We start from the raw sequence: 25,461 nt of genomic DNA on the forward strand, positions 1-25,461 counted from the left end.
TCCTGAGGTGTGTGTGCAGTGTGTAAGGTGCACAGTCCTGAGGTGTGTGTGCAGTGTGTAAGGTGCACAGTCCTGAGGTGTATGTGTTGTGTGTAAGGTGCACAGTCCTGAGGTGTGTGTGCAGTGTGTAAGGTGCACAGTCCTGAGGTGTATGTGTTGTGTGTAAGGTGCACAGTCCTGAGGTGTGTGTGTGTGTTGTGTGTAAGGTGCACAGTCCTGAGGTGTATGTGTTGTGTGTAAGGTGTACAGTCCTGAGGTGTGTGTGCTGTGTGTAAGGTGCACAGTCCTGAGGTGTGTGTGCTGCGTTTCACATTATGGAGTGTGGTATTGCACATTATAAAAGTATTGCATAGAGAGTCACCTTATAAAGTACTGCACATTTATAAATTAGTAAAATAGTAAAATAAAATAGACTATAAAGTCAGAGCATATCCGAGTTCAGGGCGGTTATGGCTTTTGGAAAGAAGCTGTTTTTTAATCTATTTGTCTTTGTCCTGATGCACCTGTAGCGCCTCCCTGAGGGCAACAGGTCGAACAGATCAAAGCCAGGGTGGGAGCGGTCCTTAATAATGTTTTTCGCTCTGCTAAGGCAGCGGGAGGTGTAAGTGTCCATCAGGGAGGGGAGAGGGCAGCCAATGATCTTCTGTGCTGCCTTAACTACCCTCTGGAGCCTCTCCCTGTCTACAGCAGTGCAGCTGCCATACCATACTGTAATACAGTACGTCAGCTGGCTCTCGATGGATGAGCGGTAGAAGGTCAGCAGCAGGTTGGAGCTTAAGTTGTACTTCCTGAGGACTCCCAGGAAGTGTAGCCGCTGCTGAGCCTTCTTAATGACTGCTGTAATATTTGCTGACCAGGAGATGTTGGCGGAGATGAGGACGCCGAGAAACCGGAAGGTGTGGACCCTCTCCACATACACGTTGTTGATGTAGAGGGGGGCTAGGTCGGTGCTGTGCTTCCTGAAGTCAACAATGAGCTCTTTGGTTTTCTTGGTGTTCAGACCGAGGTTATTTTCTGAACACCAGGCTGCCAACTTCAGGACCTCCTCTCTGTAGGCTGCCTCGTCTCCCTTTGAGATGAGTCCGACCACTGTGGTGTTGTCAGCAAACTTGACGATAAGGTTGTTGTTGTTGTGGGTCGGACTACAGTCGTGGGTGTAGAGGCAGTACAGGAGGGGGCTCAGCACACAGCCCTGTGGAGAGCTCAACGTGCAGGTGGAGGAGAAGTGGGGGCCAAGTCTCACAGTCTGGGGCCGGTTAGTAAGAAAGTCCTTTAACCAGGCAGATGTGAGAGGGGAGAGGCCGAGAGTGTCCAGTTTTCTAATTAGGATGTCCAGGATTATTGTATTAAAAGCTGAACTGTAATCCACAAAGAGTATGCGGACGTAGCTCTGCTGCTGCTCCAGGTGATTTAGCGCAGAGTGGAGAGCTACAGCAATGGCGTCCTCTGTGGATCTGTTTGTGCGATATGCGAACTGGTAGAGGTCGAAGTCTGGGGGGAGGTGGTCCTTGATGTGCTGAAGAACTAGTCTCTTGAAGCACTTCATGATTACCGGGGTGAGGGCCACAGGACGGTAATCATTCAGGCTGGTGACGGGAGACTTCTTTGGCACTGGGACTATTGTTGCAGACTTTAGGCAGGGCGGGATGACTGCCTGAGCCAGGGAGAGGTTAAAGATCCTGGTGAAGGTAGGGGCGAGCTGGTGGGCGCACGCTCTGAGCACCTTACCAGGTACACCATCTGGGCCGGCAGCTTTCTTGGGGTTCACTGCCAGGAGCATCCGTCTGACATCATGCACCTGTACAGTGAAAGGAGTGGTGTAGGAACTGTGTGGTGGTGGGGGCAGGGCAGGAGCAGATGAGTGCTGCTGAAATGTTTCAAAGCGAGCAAAGAAGCGATTTAGCTCCTCTGCTAGCGGCGCACTCCAGTCTCTGAAGTTTGTGATGTCCTGAATGCCCCGCCACACCTCCCGTGTGTTGTTGCTGGACAGGTGGGACTCTATGCGCAGCCTGTGGTCCGCCTTGGCTTTATTTATTCCTCTTTTCAGATCAGCTCGAGCGGCTCTGTACAGAGCTCTATCACCTGACCTGAAGGCAGCATCGCAAGCCCTGAGGAGTGAGCGGACTTGGCTGGTCATCCAGGGTTTCTGGTTTGGGAAGACCCGGATGTTTTTATCCACCATCACATTCCCGATGCAGAACTTGATATAGTCCAGCACCGTTCCTGTGAATGTCTCCAGCTCCTGATGTTCAAATAAGTCCCAATCTGTCTGTTTAAAGCAGTCCTGTAGTTTGGAGAATGCGTTGTCAGGCCAGGTTGTGATGGTCCTTGTGGTGGGCCTGGCTCTGTGTCTGAGGGGGGTGTAGGCTGGGGAGAGCAGGAGGGAAAGATGGTCTGACTGGCCGAGGTGGGGGAGGGGTATGGCTCTGTATGCATGCTTGATGTTAGAATAAACATGGTCCAGAGTGTTCTCCCCTCTAGTAGAACACTTAACATGTTGGTGAAACTTCGGCAGTACAGTCTTCAAGTTGGCCTTATTAAAGTCTCCTGCGATTATGTGAACACCGTCAGGGTGAGCCTGCTGCTGTTTGTTTATGGTGTTCAGCGGGAGAGAGAGCGCTGTGTTAACACTGGCATCGGGTGGAATACACACAGCCGTGACAATCACCACAGTTAGCTCTCTCGGTAGAAAAAAAGGCCGGCATCTTACAGACATGTACTCGAGGTCTGGGGAACAGTGTTTATCTATAATTGTTCCGTTGTTACACCAATTATCATGCATGTAAATACAGAGCCCTCCCCCTCTGCTCTTACCGGAGTTCTCAGTTCTGTCACAGCGGAGCAGAGTGCGGCCTGCTAGCTGCAAGCTAGCATTGGGTATTTCCGGATGAAGCCAGGTTTCTATGATAATTAAAACACAGCAGTCCCGAACATAGCGATTTCCAGCGAATTGTAATTCCAGATCATCCGTTTTATGCACCAGGGATCTGGCATTGGAGAGATACAGGCTCGGTAGAGGTGGATTGTATGGTTGTTTTCTTAGCCTTAGCGTAGCACCAGACCCGCGGCCTCGCTTCTGCTTCCTCTCCCTCCTCCGTCTGCGCCGCCTCCTAGACCTGACAACAATCCACGGAGAGCCCGGTGGTCTCGCTATGTCATCTGGGATGTTATGCATGAAGAGAAAGTCGCTCAAAACAGATACCTGATGTTGGTCACCGATGGCTGAAAGTGTCTGGCGGGTGTACTGGATGTTTGCAGAACCGATGTTGCAAAAACAAGCAAGAAAGAAATACAAAAAAAACAAAAAAAAAGAGCACTGAAAAGGAGAGCCGTAAGCCGCTGCAACCACGCGCGCCGCCATCTTAGGTCATCTAAGATGCATCTAGAGAATCTAGAGAATGCATTAGCAGATTGTTAAAGGATTTGGCATTATCTTTACTATATGATAGAACATACAGTAGATGGAATTGCAGGAGTTTCCAAAAAGATGATTAAAATTACTGAATGTGATCAAGCCACAAAATGAAACAGCTTTAACTTACACAGAACATTCAGAGTTACACTGATGGAATACTGATGTCTGAGTTCATTCCTGCACTTGCACTTGTACTCTCCACTGTCCTCAGAGCTGATATTGGAGATGGTGTAGGTCTTTCCTTTTCCTACTGGTGTTGTCCCCTTAAACCAGTTGTAGATCTCCACAGGAGGGTTCGCATCACTGCTGCAGGTCAGAGTCACTGAACTTCCCTCCACTATCTCACCAGAGGGTCTGATGGACACTGAGACGTTCTTTGGAGGATCTAAAGAGTTCCATGATAAGAGTGAAGAAAGCAGTTCATGGTCATAAGCCGAGTGTTTTTTTCCTTTCATCAGTTCTTGACTACATTTTTCAGCTCATCTCATTATGTGTCGTTCCCACTGAATATAAAACCCACTTCACTGCCATTATACAGTCATAATTCTGATCATCTTTTTATCCTGTGATAATTCTGGGACACCTTTTAATCAATCCTGCATGTGCTTGTATTTTTCTCTTTTCATGGTCAAGATGGGATTCTGTATAGATTTGTGATCCATAAATGCTTCAAGTTATTCACAATTATTTGCTAATATAAGAAACAATTTTTATGTCGTTCCATTACAAGGACAATGAAGGCAGTTCAAGGTCACAGTCAATGTCTTTTTCACTTTCTTTACTTACACCAGGACTTTTTCCTTCATTCCCGTAAATATGAAGTAATTTATGACCTTTTTATTTTGACAGTATATAAGAAGAAAGTGAATAAAGCTCACATCTGATGCTGAGGGTTTGAGCAGGAGAGGGGAGATGTTCATATCCTCTTACAGCACAGCTATAACTGCCTGCATCCTCACTGCTGACCCGCTGCAGGTGAACTTCATTGCCCCTGGTGGGCTTTGTGGTTAAATCCTGACTGTTTTTGTACCAGATGAATGTTGGATCAGTCAGACTGCAGGTGGTTTTACAGGTCAGAACAGCTGACTGTCCCTCTGTCACTTTTTTTGGAACGATCACCCGAAGAGCTTAAACAACGAGAGAAACATTCAATCAGGAAAGCTGTCCTGAAGCCTGTAGAGCATCTACTTTTAAAACTCTGCTCTCTCTCAAAGTGTTTTTCAGTCTAATGATATTCTTTTCACAATTATTTTCAGTGTTAATAACCTTCACTCTGGAGGCGAGTCACGTTTTTCCCCGAGCACCTATTGTTCAGTTCATTTCAGTAAGAATGTGTTCGAGCTCTTCATTAATCTGCTACAAAACTCTGACTCTCCTGTATCTAAAGAGATTATGGTCTGAGTGATGTGTGTCGAAAATAAGATGATTTTATTTACCTGTAACAGTGAGTCTAACTCCAGGTTTACCCTTCCACATTCCATCCTCTACATTTGTTATGATTCTGAAGGAGTACATGTGTTCATCTGTTTTCTTCACATCACTCAGTCTGAGGGAGAAGTGTTTCTGTTCATCTCCTAAATACTCCACTCTGTCTGAGTAACCTGATTCATTACGCAGGTCAGTAAACTCTCTTATGAACCAAAACTCCTCCTTCACTGTAAGACGTGTTGGGCGTGTGTACGTGCCGTTCATAAACACTGTAGATCCGTTTAAAGCACAGAGATTTTTTTGGCTGTATTTTACACTCCATTCATTCCCAAGAGCTCCTGAAACATGACACATGAAAGAGGTGATTAGAGGTCATTATCCTGAGCCCCGTAAAACAGTGAGTTCACTTACAGCTTCACTTCCCTCCTCTGGAAGTCCGAGTTGGAGAAATAAAAACATTTCTTTACCACTGGAAGAAAACTGTGTGCAGGATTTGGACAAACTTCTGAATTCAGGGCTCGTTGTGTGGAATTAATATTTAAAAGCGTCCACTACTATTCAGTCTTCACTCACATCTGTTTTTCTTTAAATCCAGGAAAATTTAACAACAATATTTCACCCAGACTTCAGGTTTTGGTGGCAGGAAATGACATTTTTTCTTCTATTCTATTTTATATCTTATTCAGAGTTGAGTTCAGAAAACACACATCAGTATTCAGGCCTCAGAATTAAACACTATTCACATGTGATGTCAGAGTTATGTACGGGGGCGGAGTTTTTCCAAAAACAGAGGCGTGTCTGAGTTAAACATGATTCTGACCTTGAACTTAAGCGCATTTTTCACACGTAATGTCAGCGAGGAGCAGCGTTATATTATATTTATAATGTTATAATTATAACAAGTATTAAAATATCCTGGGGTTAAACTTGTATTTATTGTCTCTGGGGTGTGTAGCTGTGATGATGTTAATGTGCGACTCACCTGAGATCATGAACAGAAAAAACAGATAAAGTGGAGAAGCCATTTTGAGAGACATCATTGCTGGAAAGCTTCGAGAGAAAAAAAAAATTAAAGTGAGCTAATAGTAAGTCACAACAACAAGAACAGCAACAACATACAGATATATGATGTGATGACATACAGCAATCCCAGCATCCATCAGAAGTCTCTCATTAGCTGAGGGATTATTTATTTTCATACCACAGTGTGGTGGAATTCTGGATTCTGATTGGTCAGAAGGTGTTGATTAATTTTCTGTAACAGCAGCTCTGACAGTAGTGCAGCTGCAAATCACATGTTTATATTAGTGCACTTGTTATAATAACTTATTGTTTCTATAGTAACAGCTCATGGTGGTAGCCATGGCCTAAAGGTTAGAGAAGCAGCCTCGGGCCTAAAGGGTTGCAGGTTCGATTCCCTGAACCTACAGGAACACTGTGGGGGGAGTGAATGAACAGCACTTCCACCTCCCTCTGTATTCATGGCTGAACCCAGATAGCAAATGATGTTATTTCAATTTTGATATTTGGTCAAGATGGTTGATTTACAGTTATAGTTGAACACTGATGGTGGATCAACCATTAATCAACCACTGATAAAATAAAAAGTTGAAAAAATGTGTTCGAATCAATGTAATGGTTGAAGGAAACATTTGATCAATGTTGAATATATGTTGATTTTGTTGTCATCATACACTGCACCACTGGACGGGAGCCTGGGGTACACTCTGGGTGAGACCATTTTGTGGGAGGGGGGTTTCCTATATTTCATTGAATTTCATTTATTTAATTTAGAATTTTAATAGAGCACAAGGAACTATGAAGAATAGATTATTATTTATGGTTATGTGCAAATCTTGTGTGTGCAACATGTAAGGAAAAAACGAACAGAAAATTCTACCGTCCTGGCCACTATTTGGAATGGTCCAAATAACCGTCTCTCAGAAGAACTTTCAGAAGAGCTCGAGCTCCGTTGACGACGAGACTTGTGACCATAGACTGTCCGTGCTTGCGACTGAAGAAATTTGCTTCAACAACACTGGCCAGTTCTCCTCTTTGTGGTAGTGTGGTTAAAAATAGTGGTTAAGTGAACATGTGCTTGTACACATGGTACTCTGATGGACAAGAACCCCATCCCACCTCACGCCCAGTGTTCCTGGCATAGGCTCCAGATTCATCACCATACTGAGTAGGATAAAACAGTGACTGAGGATTACTATACAGACTTATTATGACATGTTATGTATTCTCATCTCATTATCTCTAGCCACTTTATCCTTCTACAGGGTTGCAGGCAAGCTGGAGCCTATCCCAGCTGACTACAGGCGAAAGGCGGGGTATCTACACCCTGGACAAGTCGCCAGGTCATCACAGGGCTGACACATAGACACAGACAACCATTCACACTCACATTCACACCTACGGTCAATTTAGAGTCACCAGTGTAGGTATCATGCCGCCATCTTGTGTCAGAACTACAATTCCCAGTCCACTTCCGTGTGACCTACGTCACGCGTGGGCGGGATCATCTACGTCATCATACAAGGAAACATAAAACAATGGGACAACGCTTCCATCTTTGTCTCTCACGGCTGGCTTCCGATGAATCTGGACGTATAAAGAGGCGCCCTCCACCCAAACAGACGTCTTCTTTCTTGCAAGATCCATCACTCAGCGCGATTTTCTTTCTTACCCTTGGCAAAGGTAAACTCTAGAGTCGCGCGATCTTTAAACTCAACCCGAGTTACAACCGGTTTACTTGCATTAGAAGTGACGTCACGACTGCAGCCCAGGCAGTCAAAAGTTAAGAAGCGATTGAATCCTTTTTAACTCAAAGCGCTGTGCATCTTATTCTGATCAGAGACTTTTCCTCACGAACGCTGAGGTTCGGACCAAGAATCCTCTGCTTTCCACGGGAACCACCCAAGTGCTCCGCTGGACCCGAAAGTTTCTACGCCTCCATCACGAGCAGCTCACGTGCTCCCACGGCGAGGCCCGAGACTACACCGGCGAATAATTCTTCATATCTTGCTAAAGGCAGGATTAAGTAAGATTTTGGCATTTGGGCATAATTAGGATAGTCTTAGGAATTTGCTTTTATTGAAATAGTGTGAATTTAAACCCAGGTTTATCTGTTACACTGTTAGACACGCAGCGTGTTGATTTATTTTGGTTCTATGTTCTCTCAATTGTTTAATAGATAGGCTGCGCATGCTTCTCTTCTCTTTTATTCTTACTAACATTATAATTTCATTATTATACATCTTGATCTCATTAAGATTTCAGTGGATTCAGTATGGTTATGAGCTAGTGGGTTAGCTACAGCTTCCCTTTTGTCTGCTTAGCAACACAAAGCTAATCAAGGCCTACCATGTGCTCAGCAGGCCATCAGGCCTGATAAACCACACCTCAGCTAGAAATCCACAAGTTAGCTTTTAGTTAGCTACGGCTAATACCCTTGTCTTTAGCAACACGTGCTCAGTAGGCCTCACCAGGCCTAACAGACACACTTTAGCTAGGCCATAGGGCCTTTAGCAAACTCACACTAGCAACACAAGGCTAAACACAGAGCTAATCCTTTGTTCTGTTTAGATAACATTCTTTTGTTTAGCTACCAACAAGCTAGGCCTCCACCACGTGTAGTTAGCTACACGAGGCTAAACACATGGTCAAGTCCTTCACACACACACCTCACTGCTTGTATATATTGATTTATTATTTTACCTTTTTATCTTTGTATAATAAATTCATTTATTAAACAAACTGTTTATTTGTGTGAACAACAATATCTGAAATCCCCAATCTTCTCGAAGAATTCAAAAGGGTGCAAATGTTATATGGTAAGTGATCTTAATAATTTGGAAATGTACCATAATTTAGCTGTTTGGTAACTTATTATTAAGCACCAGGATTAATGGTATGATTCACTAAATGATTCATTGAACGATTCACCAAATGATTCACTAAATGATTCATTGAACGAGACTGATTCTATGGTATGATTCAATTCAAACGAGTCAAAGTAAATGATTCAATGGGATTGATTCATTTTAATTATTAACCTTCAAAATTTAATGAGACTGATTTAACGAGATTGATCACTTAATTTCAATAATTAACTGATTGCACCCACAGTTAAACTGGTGCCTCGTGTGAGGAGATTGGTTTGTTGACTTCTGGGATATTGTTCAACAACAAATAAACTATCAGTTGATTCAGCAACTGCTAAGGTATATCCCCAGGTGTGTTAAAACGGTTAACAGTAGCGTGATAACCATATCACAAATACTCATAACCTATTCAACTTAGGATAAGAGAGCCTTTCCAAACAAACCTTATTAATTAATTACATAGTTAATTGATAATGATTAAATTAATAATTAACTCATTGATTAATTATCTAGTATCCAGCCTAAGTAAAATGGCATCCCCTCATGTCTCAAAAATGGAAGACAACGCTCAGGACGTGTCTCTCCTTGAGGTCATCGCAGACCTCCTTCACTGCTCTGCCTCCGGAAAGGCAAACATTAAGAGCACGAGTGAGAGTGAATGCCAAAACAACATAGACAATTCAAACAAACATATGAGAGATCCAAAAAGAACAACTATTAGTGTCCAAGCAGCACTAGGTAAGCTATTCCTATCATACTTCCAAAATGCTGATTCAGAAATCAGACGCCTTCGCGGAGAGGTTGAAAGGCTGACCACCAGCAACGCCAAGCTGACAGCTGATCATAATGATTTACATAGGGAGTGTGAGCTCTTGAAGACCTCCCTTGATAATTGCACCAAACGGCTAGAGAAAGCCGAAATGGTTGCTAAGACGGCTGCCCAGGAGCAGACCCCCCATGAGCAGCGCGAGGGGCGTGAAAGACCCCCAACAATGCGCCAAAGCTCAGAGCGGGAAGAGGCGTCCGAACTGGACACCGTAAATGATCTGGTCGAGGACCAGACACCCCGCCAAACTCCATCAACTCGCTACTCGACTCCGTTGTCGTCTAGCCAGGATGGAGCCGCCCTGCGCTCATCCCAAGCCCAGGCCCGTAGCACACCTAGGTCAGTGCGCTTCAGTCTCCCTGATCCATCTTCAGATGAATCAGACTATGAATCTAGTGCGAAACGGGAACAACACCAGAGTAGCTTAGATAGTGAGTGCTCAGAAGAGCCAAGAAGGTCGCACAAGGACGTGCACCAAACCCTTCGCTTACGGCAAATTGACCTACTTGCCAAAGATGTCGAACAATTCGATCCCGACAATCAAAGAACTAACGTAAATGATTATTTACGAGGAATTGACCGATGCCTGATGGACCTGCCGAATGCCACAACACGTGAAAAACTTAGACTAATCTGGAAGACCTCCAGTAGTAGCGTTCGTGCCTTTTTAGAGACACTACCCTCAAACATTCGCGATAGTTATTCGAAACTTCGCAATTACATGAGGGAAGAATATGCGCCATACACGGACGAAACCTCCGCGATATTGTGTGCATTACAAATCAAACAAAAACGGTCTGAGGCGCCTCGTGAATATTACAGACGGCTACGTACTGCCTATTTCCAAGGTAGTAGCGCACCAGGTTTGGAAGAAGATGGAGGTTTCATATCTCTCTTCTTACATAACCTCCACCCAAGCATGCGGACCCATGTCACACTGACGTGTCGACAAGGTCGCTATTCGATGAGGGAAATTAGGCGACTAGCCCAAATGACCTGGGAGACCATCGTCAAAACCGCAAACGGAAACGATGATGAACCCAGAGTCCTTAGCCTCCAGGGTGAGGACAAGCCCCCACTAACCTTAGAAGGAGGTGAAGCACCGAAAGGGGGACCCACCTGGAAAAATTCCGGTCCAGCCCGATCCTTGTCGAGCCATCACAAGGGTGAGTGGAAAAATCGACAAGGTAAGGCCAGGAGGGACCGAGGGCGAGTCCACAGTGACGATGGCAATCGCCCATCACATGAAAAGGGTCGTAGGGAACAAAACGGTTGGCAGCAAAACCGTCATCCCCGCTCTGACCAGAAACGGCAGAAGCGTTCCGACCGTAGCTCTAAACGCAAGGGTAGAGATGACCAACACAGTGACTCAGACCAACCTGGTGAGTTCCACTCAGAGCTGGACTCTTTAAAAGCCCAGTTGGCTGAGATTAAAGAACTGTTACAGGAGACGTCAGACCCCTCAACAGATAAAACAAAAGAGCCCAAGAAAAATGGCAAAAGACCATTCACTGGCATGACTAGGCCAGGAACCATGGGTATATCTCGTGAAAGGGGGAGGAGATCCCTCTGAAACAGCAGGCGAGGGTCAGGATGTAGGGCCCCCCCTGGTGGCGAAGGCAAACACACAAAACGCGCTTCTCACGTGCGCTAAAGTCTTCACCACCATTTCTCAGACACACGGCTCTCACAAGGCGACCCAATCCCAACCAAGCCCTGCGACATAAACTTAGTCAGCTTCAAAACAAAACCCCACAGTCGTTGGATCCCACAAAATATGCACAAACCCGTTGCGACGAGATTAGTGCGAACACTGATCAACCAAGCGCCACGCGAGATCAAATTTCTGATGAACTTCAGTTCATGTCTTGGCACACCGAGTCCGGTGTCAAAACACCTGACATCGCGACTCCCCCCCTAGTGGCAAAAACTCCCTCTATCCATCGACACAGACACCCATTTCACCGCTGGTGTAATGGCTGCGCTGTGGAACATGTTAGGTGTCGAGGCGAAATTCCATATCGCGTACCACCCTCAATTCTCTGGTCAGGCTGAACGAGCCATTCAAACCGTTGTGAACATGCTGCAAAAGTATATCACAAACCATGGTAAAATTTGGGACATGAAACTTCCCTTGGTGCTAAGGGCCATTCGGTCCACCCCTCATTGTGCCACTGAAGTCACACCCTTTGGGATGATGACTGGGCGAGAGTCGGTTCTTCCCCCGCATCTCCTATACAAACCAGAGGCCATGAGCGTCGCGATTGCATACACCGCACATCATGTCGCCGACCTACGACGCCACCTACAGTCAACCGTTACAGGTGCCCAAAAGAATCTCAATTCGAGAGTAGGAGGACACAAAGCCTACTACGCCCGAATCTCAGAGAAGTTCCTACCACCCTGGTCGAGACCTTTCGATCATGGGAAAACCGTTCCCCGTCGCGTATCACATTAGGATATCTAGGCCTAATCAAATGCTTTCATATCGATTTCCATGATAATCGAATCAAACCTTTTGAACAGTCCTCACTCCAAAAGGGGGTGGACGACAGCTAGGCCCATCATGTCCACCTAGCTTGTACGCATCACTCAACCATAAGCGTACACTAACATTCCCGGTCAGACTTCAACAACCCAATGAAGTAGTATCCCTTCAGTATAACATGGTAGATAAATACTAAAATCCGCTATTATTACTAGTGTGTATTCATCGCAAATACACCTGGCATATAGTCTTGGCAGTGCTATCCTCACTTTTGTGAATCCACAAAACTTAGAGATGTGCACCTTCACGAAAGACATCCACTGGGTCTGCCCAGGCAACCCATACATAACACTGCACACCTAGCTAGATAAGATGGTCTGTGTCCCCGACAGCTAGCCGCAGTAGCGCACGCTTTCTAGCCAGACCACCCACTGCTATCACCTTCCCAGAAGATTAGGTTTGCCAACCCAAACACTAATACTTCTTTCCTTCCTTCATTTCTTCTCTTTTTCCTTTTTTTTATGCATAGGAAATTAAACGCTACATGTTTCATGTTCAATGTTTATTTATTTTTTGATGTGGTTTTGATCTAGTTAGTTAGTGATTATATGCCCAAAATGCCCATAGTGATTATATGCCCAAAATGCCTCTGTCTCCAACTGTCTTACTGGAACTCACAAGTTTACACAGTCTTCACAGGACACCATGGACTGTGCAGAGCAACTCTACCTCAAGGACTATGGACACGGCGATGATACGATACGGTGCTCTCAGTGCTACGACTCCGTCATACCCCTGAGACCAAAAGGGGGACTGTAGGTATCATGCCGCCATCTTGTCAGAACTACAATTCCCAGTCCACTTCCGTGTGACCTACGTCACGCGTGGGCGGGATCATCTACGTCATCATACAAGGAAACATAAAACAATGGGACAACGCTTCCATCTTTGTCTCTCACGGCTGGCTTCCGATGAATCTGGACGTATAAAGAGGCGCCCTCCACCCAAACAGATGTCTTCTTTCTTGCAAGATCCATCACTCAGCGCGATTTTCTTTCTTACCCTTGGCAAAGGTAAACTCTAGAGTCGCGCGATCTTTAAACTCAACCCGAGTTACAACCGGTTTACTTGCATTAGAAGTGACGTCACGACTGCAGCCCAGGCAGTCAAAAGTTAAGAAGCGATTGAATCCTTTTTAACTCAAAGCGCTGTGCATCTTATTCTGATCAGAGACTTTTCCTCACGAACGCTGAGGTTCGGACCAAGAATCCTCTGCTTTCCACGGGAACCACCCAAGTGCTCCGCTGGACCCGAAAGTTTCTACGCCTCCATCACGAGCAGCTCACGTGCTCCCACGGCGAGGCCCGAGACTACACCGGCGAATAGTTCTTCATATCTTGCTAAAGGCAGGATTAAGTAAGATTTTGGCATTTGGGCATAATTAGGATAGTCTTAGGAATTTGCTTTTATTGAAATAGTGTGAATTTAAACCCAGGTTTATCTGTTACACTGTTAGACACGCAGCGTGTTGATTTATTTTGGTTCTATGTTCTCTCAATTGTTTAATAGATAGGCTGCGCATGCTTCTCTTCTCTTTTATTCTTACTAACATTATAATTTCATTATTATACATCTTGATCTCATTAAGATTTCAGTGGATTCAGTATGGTTATGAGCTAGTGGGTTAGCTACAGCTTCCCTTTTGTCTGCTTAGCAACACAAAGCTAATCAAGGCCTACCATGTGCTCAGCAGGCCATCAGGCCTGATAAACCACACCTCAGCTAGAAATCCACAAGTTAGCTTTTAGTTAGCTACGGCTAATACCCTTGTCTTTAGCAACACGTGCTCAGTAGGCCTCACCAGGCCTAACAGACACACTTTAGCTAGGCCATAGGGCCTTTAGCAAACTCACACTAGCAACACAAGGCTAAACACAGAGCTAATCCTTTGTTCTGTTTAGATAACATTCTTTTGTTTAGCTACCAACAAGCTAGGCCTCCACCACGTGTAGTTAGCTACACGAGGCTAAACACATGGTCAAGTCCTTCACACACACACCTCACTGCTTGTATATATTGATTTATTATTTTACCTTTTTATCTTTGTATAATAAATTCATTTATTAAACAAACTGTTTATTTGTGTGAACAACAATATCTGAAATCCCCAATCTTCTCGAAGAATTCAAAAGGGTGCAAATGTTATATGGTAAGTGATCTTAATAATTTGGAAATGTACCATAATTTAGCTGTTTGGTAACTTATTATTAAGCACCAGGATTAATGGTATGATTCACTAAATGATTCATTGAACGATTCACCAAATGATTCACTAAATGATTCATTGAACGAGACTGATTCTATGGTATGATTCAATTCAAACGAGTCAAAGTAAATGATTCAATGGGATTGATTCATTTTAATTATTAACCTTCAAAATTTAATGAGACTGATTTAACGAGATTGATCACTTAATTTCAATAATTAACTGATTGCACCCACACCAGTTAACCTAACCTGCATGTCTTTGGACTGTGGGGGAAACCGGAGCAAATATTCAAATATTTTGTTAGTCAGGCAGTTATTTGAATTGTACAGTAAGTTTAACTACTAGTACTGTAATTAGGCAATATTTTATTGTCCAGGTAAAGACTGTATAATCCTTTCTGGTTCATATCATATCTGGTTCATGTCCACAGACAGGCCTTTCCATCATTGTGTACGGTGAAACATTAACATCAACCCAATTTCTCACGGTGGTGCAGTGGTTAGCACGGTTGCCTCACAGCAAGAAGGTTCCAGGTTCGAACCCAGTGACCGGCGAGGGCCTTTCTGTGTGGAGTTTGCACGTTCTCCCCGTGTCTGTGTGGGTTTCCTCCACAGTCCAAAGATGTGCAGTTAGGTTGATGTGGGGCGGCCTTGGGCTGAGGTGCCCTTGAGCAATTCCCAAATAGCAAAAATCAGTTGAATCAACATTGAAATAGCGTTTGGCAGAAAACATTGAAATGATATTGAAAGTGTCCCCTTGAATTTGGGTTGAATCAACGTTGAATTTTCAACCCTATCAGCATTGAATCAATAGTGATTCAACCATCATCTAAATAGAAATTTCTATTTAGATGATGGTTGAATCACTATTGATTCAATGCTGATAGGGTTGAAAATTCAATGTTGATTCAACCCAAATTCAAGGGGACACTTTCAATATCATTTCAACATTATTTCAATGTTTTCTGCCAAACGCTATTTCAATGTTGATTCAACTGATTTTTGCTATCTGGGAAGTGCCCGAGAGCAAGGCACCTAACCAGAGGAGATGAAAAAGTATGATGTCTCATTCTTTAAGAAAAATAAATCTCATTATTGGCCAATTGCTGTGGTATAAAAGGAATAAACAGTGTGGACGCGCTGCTGGAAGAAAAACAATCAACTGCAGGCTGGTAACAGTAACTCCGTTTCATCACACCAGTATTTTACTCCACACACACTCTTTTAGCATTTCTTACAGAATAATCAGATTATATTCTCTGAACATGAGGACTGTGCTTATTAACTTTTTATGAATATTTTAATGAATCACAAAAAATCACACATTCACAAGCCACAAATGAAAACCTGTACAAGAATTCACTGTTAGCAGCTCGACTCAGAGAAGCTAACACATGATTAAAACTTTATTTACCTGGGGGTCACATGATGGCGGTGAGCTGAGCAGATGCTTTTGCCAGAGCTCCGTGCCACTCGGTGCTAATTTTTTCATTATCCTGACAACAACCGGGCACTATAAGCCATTTTTGTTATGAACATAACAGGCTATGTCCTTGGAAAACTTTTGGCCACTGTCTTTCGACAAGATGGGAAGAACCAGAGGAAATAAAGACAAAAAAGACGTCCCGTGTGAGCCCGGCGACGAAACACAAGATGGCGATCAGGCCGAATTTGTAACTGCAGATGGGCTTGACCCTGCCCTTGCTAAAGCCCTGGGCATAATGACTTCCAACATTATTAAAGTTATTGATGAAAAACTTAGCCCTCTGGCCGAGACTATCCACAAGCATGCTACGGAGCTCCAGGCCGCTAGTAAGCGGCTAGATGAAGCAGAGGCTCGGTTACTAGCAGTTGAAAACTCCACCGCAGCACAAGAGCTGAGGATTGTGAAGCTGGAAAAGCAGGTTAGTGCCCTCATGGAGAGTTTGGACATGGCCGAAAATGATAGTAGGCGCCTAAACATTTGATTCATCGGCTTTGAGGAGGATACGGAGACTGGGCAGCCGGTGGAGTTTTTCGAGTCATGGCTACCCCGCATCCTAAAGGTGACCATGAAGGCCGGCCGCATAAAGCTGGAGAGAGCCCACCGTACCCTCACACCGAAACCGGACCTGAACAGGAGGCCCAGGTCGCTGCTGCTATGATTCCACACGTTCAGAGACAAACAGAGGGTCATGGAAGCGGTGCGCTGGGCGAGCCAGGACGGTGGCTTAATCTACAATGGATCCAGGGTCTCTTTCTACATAGATTTTTCCTCGATGGTGATGAAGAAACGCAAGGCATACGATGCGGTGAAACAGCGGCTGCGAGAGCGAGGGATGCCATATGGTATGCTTTTCCCGGCTACTCTACAGGTGATACACGGAGGCTCCAGAAAGAGGTTTTCCACCCTGGAGGAGGCCTGGATGATAACTTTGTGGAGCACGGCGCTCCATTTGTCTGGTTTGGGATACTTTTTCTGGAACAGACGTAGTTTTCCCACTCAGGCTGGTATGTCATGCTCTGTGTTCTAGATGTCGCCTACTCTTGAACACTCTTAACATTTTGAAGATATTGAACATTATCCATTCCGATAGCCCTATTTAACTCCGACCAAAAACTGCTCTCCAAAATTTTGGCCTTGCGCCTAGAGAGGGTTCTGCCTCATATTGTCAGGGAGGACCAAACTGGTTTTGTCAAGGGCCGGAACTCCTGTGATAATATGAGGAGGCTCCTTAACATCATCCAACTAACCCAGAGCTGCAAGTACCCGGCCCTCGTGCTGTCTCTCGACGCCGAGAAGACGTTCGACAGGGTCGAGTGGTGGTATTTGTTCTACGCTCTGGAGGAACTTGGCCTAGATTAGGGTTCTGTATAATTCTCCGATGGCGGCGGTTCTGATGAATGGACTGCAATCCAACAACTTCCCCCTCAACCGTGGGAATAGGCAGGGCGACCCCCTCAGCCCCTTGCTCTTTGATATTGCTATTGAGCAGCTGGCCCAAGCACTAAGGCAAAACACTTTAATTTCTGGTATTTTCGTTGGTGAAAAGGAACACAAAATTACTCTATACGCGGATGACATTTTGATACATTTATCGCAACCCCAAACTTCTGTTCCCCACCTGATTAAGGTCATTTCGTCATTCAGCGTCTTTTCGGGATATAAAATTAACTTTGCAAAATCTGAGGCTATGCCCCTAGGGTTGTTAATATGTGTTCCAGATATGGCTGGTCCCTTCCCGTTCCGCTGGTCTCCCACTAGTTTCATTTACTTAGGAGTGCATGTAACACCCACTTTTGGTCAGATGTTTAAGTTCAACTCCCCCGCTTTGGATGCCATAAGGGCAGACTTAGACCGCTGGGCCCCTCTCCCTATTTCCTGGCTTGGTAGGGTTGCTCTTATAAAAATGAACGTCCTGCCCAGACTGCTATACCCACTGCAAATGATCCCTATCTTATTATCCAACAAGGTTATTAAGGTGCTTGAAGACTGACTAAGCTCCTTCATTTGGAGCAAAAGGAAGCCTCATCTCAAGATGACAAAACTTCAAATGGCAGGTTGTGATGGAGGATTAGATGTACCAAATCTTACATTTTATCAACTGGCATCACACCTGCGGGGTGATTGCAAGCTGGCACAACTGTGATTCAGCCTTGATTTGGCATGATATTGAATCCTCTCAGTCGAAGTGTCCCTTGTTGAATCTATTGCTTTTGAATAATCCTGAATCTGTTAAAAAACACTGCTCTAACCCTATTACTCTCAGTACCATCAGAGCCTGGAGATCCATTCGCTCTATAGAAGGCCGGGCTCATTGATCATCTCTTCTCACTCCCATTCTTGATAATCTGGACTTCCTGCCAGGCTGTAAGGACCAGGGCTTTAAAGTGTGGAGCACCCAAGGGCTGAAGAAAATAGGTGATCTATTTAAAGCCCAGATTTTACTATCCTTTCAGCAGTTGCAACAGCAATTTGGTTTATTCAATCAAGGTGACTTCTACAGATATTTACAAATTAGAGATTTCATAGTTAAAGACACCACCTTAATGACTAATAACACCACTTCATGTGTGGAGAAGGCCCTGTCTCTACAGATTAATACGAAATGCATGACTGCTTTTTACAGAGCCCTGAACTCTAATTCTCCTCTTACCTCACAAACCATCAAGCTAGCTTGGGAGAAAGATCTAGGCATCGCTATAGATGATGCTGACTGGCAGGAAGTCTGCTCTCAGGCCATGAACATTTCTGTGTGTAACCGCACTAAATCCATCCAGTTCAGAATTGTACATCGAACGCGTATAACACCTGTTGTCAAGAACTCTTACTTGCAGCATATTGGGCCCACGCTGTCATCTTCCTTGCTTCGTGGATTTCCCAGATCAGCCTAGCCTGTCTCTGTGACTTTGTTTTAAGTGCTCACGATCTAACAAGCACCTTGTAGCCTTGCTATGTTTGTATGCTCTGTATTGATTCCTATTTGGATACTGCCCTGTTTTGCTGCAGGAGATTGAAAGGGAGGGGGCTGGATGGAGACTGTGCCCACTGTCATTTATTTTCATATTTATTTTCTATTTACTGTACCCACATGCCCACATTCTGCTGTATTTTTTTTTCGTCATGTCTGAGCAGTTCGGTGTGTTTTGAGAAAATGTAATGAAAATATTTAAAAAAAAAACTTTATTTACCTGTCAGGAACTAATTTGCATATTCACAGAAGTGCATGAATTATTTGCGCATCAAAATTTGATGCCTAAAAAAAGATTTTCTGGAAAGATGTCTAAAATACAACCAGAAATCAGATAAAAGATGTAACGGTGTGGACAATGCAAATAAAAAAATTAATAATGAAGCGGTGATTTCTGAATTTATTTTGACTTCTATTTCATTGCAGACAGAATGAACCCAAGATATTTCATGTTTTGTTGGTCAACTCCATGTCATTTTTTAATATACATCCCTTCCTGCGTTTCAGACCTGAAACACATTCCAAAAAAAAAAAATTGTTACAGGGGCAATTTAGGGCAAGTAATGAGGTACAACAATTAAATAATGATGTGATTTGAAACAGGAGACTGTAATCATGATTTGGGGCAAAATCAATATTCTAATTTTCAAAGACACTCGTCTTTGAGGAGTAAAGATGGGCTGAAGATTTCCAGTTTGTCAATAAATTCATGAGAAATTTTTTGAATTGTTTAAAAACAATGTTCCTCAAAGAAAGTTAGGAAGGGATTTGGATATTTCACCCTCTACAGTGCATAATATCATTAAATGAGTCAAGGAATCTGAAGAAATTTCACTGTCCAAAGGGCTCAAACCTAATCTGAACCCCCGTGAGCTCCGATCCCTCACTGCATCAAGAACCGTCGTTCATCTACAGCTGATAGAACCACATGGGCTTGGGATTACTCTAGAAAACATTTGTCAAGTTACAATACAGAGTTACATCCACAAACACCAGTTAAAACTTTACTGTGTAAAAAGGAAGTCTTATGTTAACTGTGTCCAGAAGCACCATCGACTTCTCTGGGCTCGGAGGCATCTGGGATGGGCCATCACACAGTGCGAACGGGTATTGTGGTCAGATGAATCCAGGGGCGTATCACCCACGGGGGATGTGTACGTTTCATCCCCCCCACTTTTGTTGAAACACAATTTCATCCCCCGCACTTTTGTTGAAACACAATTTCATCCCCCGCACTTTTGTTGAAACACAATTTCATCCCCCCACTTTTGTTGAAACACAATTTCATCCCCCGCACTTTTGTTGAAACACAATTTCATCCCCCGCACTTTTGTTGAAACACAATTTCATCCCGGGCGGCACGGTGGTGTAGTGGTTAGCGCTGTCGCCTCACAGCAAGAAGGTCCTGGGTTCGAGCCCCGTGGCCGGCGAGGGCCTTTCTGTGTGGAGTTTGCATGTTCTCCCCGTGTCTGCGTGGGTTTCCTCCGGGTGCTCCGGTTTCCCCCACAGTCCAAAGACATGCAGGTTAGGTTAACTGGTGACTCTAAATTGAGCGTAGGTGTGAATGTGAGTGTGAATGGTTGTCTGTGTCTATGTGTCAGCCCTGTGATGACCTGGCGACTTGTCCAGGGTGTACCCCGCCTTTCGCCCGTAGTCAGCTGGGATAGGCTCCAGCTTGCCTGCGACCCTGTAGAACAGGATAAAGCGGCTACAGATAATGAGATGAGACTAGATATTTCACAAGATCGATGTATGTCACATGCGGCAACAAGCTGGGGTCAGTTTTCCATTCCTTCTCACTAACAGTGTTACATTCTCTACATTCCCAATGAAACGTATCTTCTCAGCATAACGCTCCCGTACCTGCTTATCCAAACTTTCACAGTAGTGCTCAATCACTTCAGATGTCTAAATTCTTAAAAAATCCAAGCTTCTAAGCCCTCTAACGCGGAAACGAATCGGTGAATGTGTACTCTATGATGTGTACTCTATGAGCGCTCTGGAGCGAGTGACTTCCAAGATGGCCGCGCAGACCGCAGTGTTACTATTTTTAGCATCATCTCGGAGACAGCCATCGCAAAGGAGTTCGTGCAGGCCAATGACAGACGCAGGCAGGCCTTTGGGAAGTTTTAAGGGTAAGTCATTGGTTACTTCTATTAGCACCGCCGAGTGCACTGCTTCCTCTGTTTTCAATGTTTCTATACTGCATTGGTACTGATACAAGCAAGTTGTTTAAGTTGAGTTAGACTACTACCGAGGTGCTTTTGTTGTGTACTGTTGGCTGTTTTAGCGTTTTATTCTGCACAGTTACAGTATGTGCTGGCATGTTGTGGGCTAAAGTCATGACCGATGGATTAATCTATGTATAGCCTTCTGTGCTGTTGGCTGTTTTGGCAGTTTATTCTGCGCACTTCTGTGCTGGCATATTGTGGACTAAAGTCATAACTGATGCTGGAGTTATTAGTGTTGGCTGTTTTGGCATTTTATTCTGCGCAGTTATGTGCTGGCATATTGTGGAAACGCTCACACACAGGCGCACGCGCGTACACACACGCAGCTCTGACAAAACTGCAGGCATATTCCCATACTTTCCTCTGACCGAGCACCGCCGAGTAGGGGTGTCACGATTCGGTTCGGTTCATCGAAAATCGAATCGGTAGCAGTACGATTCGATTTCGATTCGTCATACTTCAATTTCGATTCGATTCATGAATTACCTTACATCCCAAGTCTCCCAGAACTTCCGGGAGTCTCCTGCATATTGATAGAAGCGAGCAAGAGCGTGCGCGCAACATTAAGGTCTGCATCACGCATCTTAGAATGTGCGCGCGCGAGGGAGACTGTGTGCAGTGTTGCCAGATATTGCTGACGTTTTCCATCCCAAAATATGTTCAAAACCCGCCAAAATGCACTTTTTAAAACCACCCAATGTGGCAACACTGCCTGTGTGCCTGTTCATGTAGCGCATGCCAGACAAAGAGCATCCTGATTGGGTTACTCAGCAAAATAAGCCAATCAGCTTTCAGTGTGGGCGGGCTTTTATCCCTTTTCTCGAGGACCGACCGGCATAGCAGGGAGAGAGCGCGCGCGCCCCAAAAAACGAAAGTACAAAACCCACTTCAGCTCAGATTACACAGAAGAATCTCCCTGTCTAATAAGGGTAGAAAATAATGACAGTTTCGCGCGATGTACTGTTTGCAGCAGTGGTTTCAGCATTGCCCATGGTGGCTTAAATGATTGTAAAGGACATGTTGAGGTGAGGAGTGTCAGTTCATGTGCATTATAGGTCTACAACAGGCTGTCATGAAAAGACCAAACTTATTGAAGATTTCCGTAAAGTAACAATGTATGAATATACATCATATATATCAAATACACGTCATGTATGTGTGTATCTTTTTATAAATGAGGTTAGCTTGTCTAATGTAGCATGTTGGGGAGAATCATAGTATCATATCTATATTTCTGATAAAATTTTAGGTATGATACCGTGTATAACTCTCCTACTTGTTGCTCATTTCATTATTTTGAGTTAATGTTGACTGTTGACTGAAAATTTTACCTTTGTGTAACAGTTTTCAAATTAAAGTGAAACTAGTCAAAGTACATAATTTCTTACTTGTTTATCAACTTAAAGTGAATCGAATCGAAAAGAATCGAATCGAGTACTAATAATCGATAATCGAATCGAAGAGTGAGTGAATCGTGACACCCCTACCGCCGAGTGCACTTCTCTGTGTTCAGTGTTTCTCTCTATAGTGCTTTAGTACTGGTACAAGCAAGCAGTTTAAGTTGAGTTACCACCGACCACCGAGGTGCTTTTCTTGTGCATTTTAATCTGCGCGGTTCTGCGCTGGCTGTCATGACTGATAGCATTACGTGCGTGTCCGTGTATAATGTAGCCTATATGCATCATGTCCGACCTAACATTTCGGTGACGCCCTCTTGCGATTGTGGCCCCCCCTTGTTCAAATGCGTTCCGCGGTCTATGCCATGACGTTAGACAAAAAACAGCCACGCAACGGACTCAAAACAGTTTTTCTCACCCGACCAATCAGCAGTTGCGTGAATATAATAGCCAGTTTGCGTAGCATGCCGAAAGCGCTCAATAATACAGTATCTGTCTGCAGAGCTGCAGAGCCAACACCAGTTTTACCGTTCCTGATTCACCGTTCCAGGTTTGACGTCGCATGCGGTGCTTACTGTGCCTGACTCTGCAGACAGACCCTTCTCAAAGCGCTTGCGATGCCGTCGTTCAAACGGTTGTCCCAGGTGCCATGCATGTAATGCATGATGCAAACAAGATTTGTATACGAGTTTGAATAATTAAAGACATTAAAAGCAGGAACTGCCCCGTCTTATTTGAATGCTATACTAAAGAGGTCCTTCCAGGATGCTGCGCTTCTCCAACATGAACTGATTAGCCATGCCTCCTGCTCACACAAAGCGATCCCAGTCCAAACTGTTATGCATGATGGTGTATGATCTATACACTGTGTATGACTTCTTGGGCTATGTGAAGTTTTTGGTTTTGTTTATATCAGTGTATACCAGTGTAGGCAGCAATACTGACATCTCTGTTATAGAACAGTATCCTGTTACCTAGAATTATCACTCAATACTTTTTGCCTTCACTTTCTGAATAATTACATAGCCTTGGCAGTAACAACACCAAAACCCAACATGATAGCTAGATCTCTGCATGAAATGCAGAACTTGGCTGGAGTCAACTGGATTTATAGGCTTTCTGCTCTCCTCCCTTTCATTTGCATCCATGGACCATGGGTATGAAAAAGTTCCATATCGGTCATTGACAGTACATCAGTGTACACGCCGGGCGTGTATATAGCCATAAACCGATTTCTAATGATATGGCTTCCCCATTCCAGAACACCCCCACTTTTGGAAAGCTTGATACGCCCCTGGATGAATCAGTATTCCAGCATGGCCGTAACTACCATTGAGGACACCGAGGTCATGTCCTTGGTATTTTTTTCAGAAATTAAAAATTGGTCTACGCTGAATTTGAGCAGTGATCAATGTAAAACGCAGCGTCCACATCCACATGTCATCTGTATTTCCCCCCAATAAAATTCACATTTGTCTAATGTCATCTGAAATCTCTCAGCCTCTATCGTTGCCGTGTCTAACGCAGCATCACGCGACGTAGCCTATACTAGTGTCGGATGGGGAAGTTGGGTTTTGGATAAAACAGGCAGGGTGTAGTCTACGCTCTATCACATATGCCTACCTAACCTAACGTAGGCTAATAGTCACATCGCATTATAGAGCTTTACCCGAGCGCAAAATGAAAACGTTGGAACAAACTAAATTAAGGTTTGGACAGCCAACAGAAGAGCAGGGAAAGAGAAGGAGGGAAGGTGAGAAAATATTGTCAGTGCAGTGGCAGACCGTTCAGCGGTGTCATGCCAACTTTCCAAGGGGAAACGTTTCATTGTCATTGCCTATTACATTTTAGTTAGCATTTCGAGAAACATTCAAAACTACGTTGTCACAGGCAGCCCTGTGCAGGGCTGAGTAAATGGGCTTGTTTGAGTAACTCTCTCTCTTTCTCTCTCACTCACTCACTCACACACACACACACACACACACACACACACACACAAATAATACACACTCTCTCCAATACATAGTCTTCACACAGAACTAATAGCCCTACATTCTAATGTAATTTAAGATAATGAAATGTAAATAATGCCAATACTTCAGGTAGCTGAGCAATACACTCAGTTCAGTTCAGTTTTGACTTTGTCAGACAAAACTCCACAGTTCTGATGGCACAGTTTTAGAATTGTTGAAGTAAATGTGTTGTGAGCCAAACTTACATTACAGGCAATGGTGAGAACACTCTGTTTCAGAGAATGCATGCAAATGGATCTCAATTCAAGACAGCCAGATAGACTGATGCCTTTACCTTACTGCTCAGAATGTCTCTACACATACAGACACCCACAAATAACACACAAACTCTCTCTCTCTCTCTCTCTCTCTCTCACACACACACACTCACACTATTATTATAAGGTGTAATACTAAAGCTTACAATTCAGCAGTTCACACCCTTTCTGTCATGTGTATGCTGCAATGTAAATAATGCCAATACTTTAGGTAACTGGTACTTTAGGTATGTATACTCAGTTCAAGAGTTCACTACCTTTCTACTTTTATGTCAGATAAAACACCACAGTTATGGTGCCACAGTTGTAGAATTGTTAAAATAAATGTGTCCACCACCAAATCTATCCTTGTTTATTTATTTATTTATTTAAGTTGTGCCAGGGGGCCTTCGGTGCTGTCAGCCATGCTTGACCTCGGTATTTGAAAAATCCTGGTTACGGCCCTGTATTCCAGGTCTTTCTTGGAAGAAATGGACATCATGTGCTCCGGACCAAAGACAAAAAGACAGTCAACATCCAGACTGTTAACAGGAACAAGTCCAAAAGCCAGGGTGTGTCATGGTATGAGGTTGGGTCAGTGCCCTTGGTAAAGGCACCTTACACTTCTGTGATGGAGCATTAATGCAGAAAAGTACACTGAGATTTTGGAGCAACATCTGCTGCCAACAAGACGATGTCTTTTCCAGGGAGATTTCAACAAGACTGCAAAACCACATTCTGCACACATTCCATGACAAAAGCTGTGGAAGAAGAGGGCGTGTCCCCTCCGTCCCCAAT

The 25,461-nt window shown here is 44.2% G+C and overlaps 1 protein-coding gene across 1 annotated transcript in view; it reads right to left on the bottom strand.

Moving 5' to 3' along the window:
- LOC132865822 (titin-like) overlaps positions 1-25,461 on the bottom strand; it is a 107,815-nt gene that overhangs the window by 9,434 nt on the left and 72,920 nt on the right. Inside the window, exon 17 of the mRNA XM_060898320.1 lies at positions 3,543-3,800. Coding sequence (XP_060754303.1) covers positions 3,543-3,800 — 258 coding nt within the window. The remainder of the gene's footprint in view (positions 1-3,542; positions 3,801-25,461) is intronic.

The sequence above is a fragment of the Neoarius graeffei genome, chromosome 18 (assembly GCF_027579695.1).
Source record: "Neoarius graeffei isolate fNeoGra1 chromosome 18, fNeoGra1.pri, whole genome shotgun sequence".
Taxonomy (NCBI): Eukaryota; Metazoa; Chordata; class Actinopteri; order Siluriformes; family Ariidae; genus Neoarius; species Neoarius graeffei.